Source organism: Acinonyx jubatus, chromosome X (assembly GCF_027475565.1).
Source record: "Acinonyx jubatus isolate Ajub_Pintada_27869175 chromosome X, VMU_Ajub_asm_v1.0, whole genome shotgun sequence".
NCBI classification, from domain to species: Eukaryota; Metazoa; Chordata; class Mammalia; order Carnivora; family Felidae; genus Acinonyx; species Acinonyx jubatus.
The window spans coordinates 20946224-20951591 of NC_069389.1; the positions used below are offsets into that span (position 1 = coordinate 20946224).

The 5368-nt window shown below is 40.1% G+C and overlaps 1 protein-coding gene across 1 annotated transcript; it reads left to right on the forward strand.

The window, feature by feature from the left end:
• Positions 1-2374: 2374 nt before the first annotated feature.
• LOC106986813 (putative vomeronasal receptor-like protein 4) lies at positions 2375-3626 on the forward strand. The gene has a single exon (XM_015085028.3). The coding sequence runs from the start codon at positions 2536-2538 to the stop codon at positions 3460-3462; it is 927 nt and encodes a 308-aa protein (XP_014940514.2). The 5' UTR covers positions 2375-2535; the 3' UTR covers positions 3463-3626.
• Positions 3627-5368: the final 1742 nt, after the last annotated feature.

Below are 5368 nucleotides of genomic sequence, written 5' to 3' on the forward strand. Positions count from 1 at the left end.
CTTATTTGCCGTTCATATTTCTTCTCACGCCAAGAGTTCTTAGATATGAGGCATAAAAGAAAATAATGTAGTAAACTGGACTTTAGAAAAATTAGTCATGTTTAGGTAGACATGAATGCTGTCTAATAGAGTGAAGAAATGTAGATTCTATTATCTGCATCAATTAAACATTTTGGTGGCATCACATATCACCACAAGGAATGTATTCTCCTTTTCCTGGAGGATAGCAAAACATTAGAGCCTGAGGAATGAGAAAAAAAGGTAGGTAGAATTGAGGGATGTAACAGGTTGAAGGACAGGAAAGTGTGACTCGAGAAGGCAGTCTCCGAGCTGGAAATCAGTGAGCTGGAGCCGAGTTTCAAGTGATTCCAATGCCTGTGAAGTGGCCCTGGCTGGGGGTAGAGATGACGATGCTTAAGGCTTAGCAGATCCAGGGCTCCAAGGCCAGAGGGGAAAAAGGTGAATCAGTAGGAGGATGAAGGAACCAAAGACATAGGCAGAGAATGAAATGTGCAGATTATGAAGCACTTGTTGGAACCATTGAGGAAGGGAGTATCTGCCACATGCAGACATGAACCCCAGATAATCTGGTCTATGTACCCTGCTTAACCCATTCTTGTCTTCTCCAGGTGTTCTCTGTTTATAAATAGATTTTCATGGAATCAGTAACATATGAAGCATCGTTCCTAAGAATCATTAATACTTTTCTCATTTTGGGCAGTATTCTATAGGGTGGAAATTTAAATCTCTCCTAAGACTGACTGTAGGGAACGTAAAAAAATCGGCTTTTGACATCCAAATAGAACATAGTCACTGTGTTGTAGTCAGACACCTGCCATATCACAAAAGCTTTCCTCCCATTCTTACTGCCTTCGGCTGCCTGGTTTCCTCTTTTTTTTAAGTTTATTTATTTATTTTGAAAGATAGAGAGAGGGGGGAGAGAGAGAGAGGGAGAGAGAGAGAGAGAGCAGAGGAGGGGCAGAGAAAGAGGGAGAGAGAGAGAATCCCAGACAGCTTCTGTGCTGTTAGTGCAGAGCCCAAAGCTGGGCTTGATCCCACAAACTGTGAGATCATGACCGCCAAAATCAAGAGTCGGGTGCCCAGCCTACTGAGCCACTCTGGTGCCTCAGGTTTCATATTTTGCTTACAAGCCAGCTGTCTGTGCATAAAATATTGTTTATCACAATAATGTGATAAACTGTGATCCTCAGACATATAAACACCTGAATGAATCAGCCTGAAGATGCATTTAAAGATGTGTATTTTGTAAAATGTTTTTGATAGTTTCTTTTTTTTCACTTTCTGCTTTCTCATCCTGAAGTAATATGTCAGAATGCATCCACAAGCTGATTCTGCATTGTATTCATGTGTTATTTTATAAAGTGAAGTTTATGTTGTATGATTGTCTTTGGTAATCATTATTTTTATCGGGGGGAGATGTCATCTCTCACGTGTTTGTCTGTGGTTTGTCTAGATCTCTGCCAGTTGGTGTGAAGGGGTACAATACATTGCCCTTGGGGGATTACAGCCTAGCTGAAGAGAAAGAAGAAATGCTCATAGCAGCCAAATTTAGTACCATAGGGTTTAGACATTAATTATACACTGTCATATCGTTTCTAATCATTTTGTGGGTGTTGGAGGCAGTTTATGAGCTGAAGAATCACTGAAGTGTTTGTGGAAGTTTGGTTGTGGAACTGTGATTTTTTAAATAACTTGGGGAAAGGAAGAAGAACATTGTAGGATGGAAAAACTGAAAAAGAAATACAGGGATGCGTACGCGCGCGTCTGTGTAGGTGTGTGTAGGGAACAAGTGAGGAAATAATGACCAAAGGGTTGGAAGAGGATTTGAGAATCTGGATATCGTAAAGAGTTGAAATACAAGTTCAGTGGGAAAGAAGGTGAAGAGAGAGAAGGCTGGATTCAAAGGAAGGATTTTATTGTTCAGGATTTCAGGAAGCAGTGATTTGTGTTGAAGAGGTCCCAGTTCAAGGTTATGTTTCCTTCATGGCTAACTTGCAGATTTACCCCCTTTAGAATGTCTTTCAGATTAAACTTAGCATTTTCTCTTTTTCTGAATGGTGTTTATGTTTGAGTGTACATTGACTTAGCATCCAGTGATTTTATATATGTTTATTTTATCTTCCCAAATAGATTTAAGTTATATCTTTTTTTCTTCTTTTTAGTTTTATTTTTTTTACTTTACATCCACATTAGTTAGCATATAGTGCAACATTAGTTAGCACATTAGTTAGCATATAGTGCAACAATGATTTCAGGGGTAGATTCCTTAATGCCTCTTACCCATTGAGCCCATCCCCCTCCCACAACCCCACCAGTAACCCTCTGTTTGTTCTCCATATTTAAGAGAGACTGTATTTCTAATACTCTATACAACATAGGTTTACTTATTAATTGGGTGAAGTAATATGGATAAAATGAAAACTGTGATGTGGCGATGAGTATGACAACAAAGTAAATGATATTGTTGATGTGAGACCCGTTTCTTCCAGATAAAAATGTTTTTTCTTTGTGACCATGAAGATCACATCTTCCGTTTACATGACTATTAAAATACGACATTATCTACAAGTAGTCATAGGAATCTCAGCCAACAGCTTCCTCCTTCTCTTCCACATCTTCACACACCTTCTGGATCGCAGGCCTAAGCCCACCAGCCTGATCATCTGTCACTTGGCATTTGTCCACATGATGAAACTCTTCACTGTGCTGTTGTCTACAGACCTGTTGGAAACACTAAACTTTCTGAACGATTTCAAATATAAGGCTTTATTTTGCATGAACAGAGTGACACGATGTCTGTCCATGAACATCACCTGCCTCCTGAGCATCCTCCAGGCCTTCATCATCAGCACCAGCACCTCCAGGTTGGTCAGGTTTAAACATAAATGCACAAAATGCATCTTCCGTCCTTTTATTGTCTTATGGTTTCTTAGTTTGTCTCTCAATAGTAAGTGCATCTTGTATACTGCTGCTTCTTCTAACATGACCCAGATCAATCTACTGCATGTCAGTAAATACTGCTCCGTTTCCCCCACACACTCCATCATCAGGGGACGGCTTCTCATTTTGACATTACCCAGGGATGTTTTCTTTATAGGCGCCATGCTGCTCTCTAGTGCATATATGGTGATTCTCTTGTCCAGGCATCAGAGGCAGTGCCAGCAGCTACACAGCTCCAGCCTCTCCTCGAGGGTCTCCCCAGAGAGAAGGGCCACCCAGACTCTCCTGTTGTTGGTGAGTTTCTTTGTAGTCGTGTACTGGGTGGACATCATTATCTCCTCCTCTGCAACTGTGTTATGGAGATATGACCCAGTAATCCTGGATTTCCAGAAGCTTGTATCCAATGTGTATGCCACTGTCATTGCATTGGTGTTAATTTGTTTGGTTAAAAGGATAAAAAATGTGTTTCAAAAATGTGGAAAAATTACGATCAATTTATAACTACTTATTCGTGAAATATTTATACCCAAAAATGATTATTTTTGCTTTAATTTCATGACAGATAAAATTTTGATAGCCAGATAAAGAATTCACAGGTGTTTTTATAGCTGAACTATTGTTCATTTTATGCTATTGGGGAAAGAATTAACAAGAAAACAATTGGGAAAAAAATAATGTCTACTTTCATTTTCTATACTGTGACACTTTCTCTTCCTCCTCCTTCCACATTTAGAGAAGATTGTGAAATAATTGTCTTATCCTGATAATTCAGCATAATCTGACCTTAAAATCAGATAATTATTAAACATCCTTCTATCTACAACCTTAATTTTCATTGTCGTATAACCTAATGTATTCATATCAGGGATAGGGAGATTTGGTTCTAGATACCTTAGGAATAGGAATAACTATTTTCTTACAAATCCTATTAACCCAATTGATTCAAGTTGAACCTGGCTCACTCCCCTTTCTTTTCTTTTCTTTTCTTTTCTTTTCTTTTCTTTTCTTTTCTTTTCTTTTCTTTTTTTAGATTTGTTCTTAGATTTTTAAAATCTAATTTCTTGTCAAATTGGTTTCCATACAACACCCAGTGCTCGTCCCAACAAGTGCCCTCCTCCCTGCCTATCACCCACTTTCCCCTCTCCCCCACCCCCCATCTACCCTTAGTTTGTTCTCAATCCCTAAGAGTCTCTTATGGATTATATCTTCTAGATTAAATATAAATGACTCTTGTTGAAATTTGAATTAGAAAACTTGCTTAGAGGTCACCTACTCCAAAACCCTCTGTAGTGGCCATTGACCTCTACCCAGAATGCTGTGCCTCCCACAGCTTCTGTGTTCTTTTGCTTCTAAAGGCCTCTACGTGTGACTTTCTTCTGAAGGATGGCCAACACTTGCACTACTGGAGCCGCTTTGCCCAGACACACAGAGCAGGAAGTGCCTGGGACTTTAGTGTTACGGTCCCACTCCTCGTCCCACCCTGCAACAGGGCATCTTGGCCAATGACTGACAGGTGTTGAGTATGACTCAAGTAGGGCAGTGTTGGAGCTTTTATATGTGTGAATGGAGCTCCCCTGGTCAGGGTTAGGCTGGGAGTTTACCTGAGATCACACCCTTGTTTGGATTTTTCCCTTTCTGACACCCCCAACCTTCGTCTTTCTTGGGAGCATTTGTACATGAATCTGCATCTTAAGGTTCTTTGGGAACGCTGCCTTAGGCATTCTCGTTTTACTATGGGGAAAATGAGGCCTAATGTGGTTAATGTGCCTAGAGTCATGCACAGCCTAATTTTGGACCCAAATCTCTTGAGTCCATGTGTATGCTCTTTTAACTTCTTAGTAGTTCGAGGCATGCAATAGACATATAATAATTTTCTTTGAATTTACAAATAAGTGATGAGTGCTTTGTGTGCAAGGCATTTTACTGGCTACGAAAGGAGGCATGAATTTGAGATGTAATTCTTGCCTTCCAGAAGCTTAAAAAAGAAGGGCAGTTAGATTGCTATTGGAATTCAGAAGAACAAGGGATGGGGGTATCATGCGTGGTTCAAGCAGGCAAAGAGAGGGAAACAGATTCAAAGATGGTGTGTGACATCTGGATTGGGGCTGAGAGGGTTAGGTTTATTTTTATTTATTTATTTATTTATTTTCAATATATGAAGTTTATTGTCAAATTGGTTTCCATACAACGCCCAGTGCTCATCCCAACAGGTGCCCTCCTCAATACCCATCACCCACCCTCCCCTCCCTCCCACCCCCCATCAACCCTCAGTTTGTTCTCAGTTTTTAAGAGTCTCTTATGCTTTGGCTCTCTCCCACTCTAACCTTTTTTTTTTTTTCCTTCCCCTCCCCCATGGGTTTCTGTTAAGTTTCTCAGGATCCACATAAGAGTGAAACCGTATGGTATC

Coding starts and splice junctions, on each gene's coding strand:
- LOC106986813 (XM_015085028.3), top strand. CDS start 2,536: ATGAAGATCACATCTTCCGTTTACATGACTATTAAAATACGACATTAT.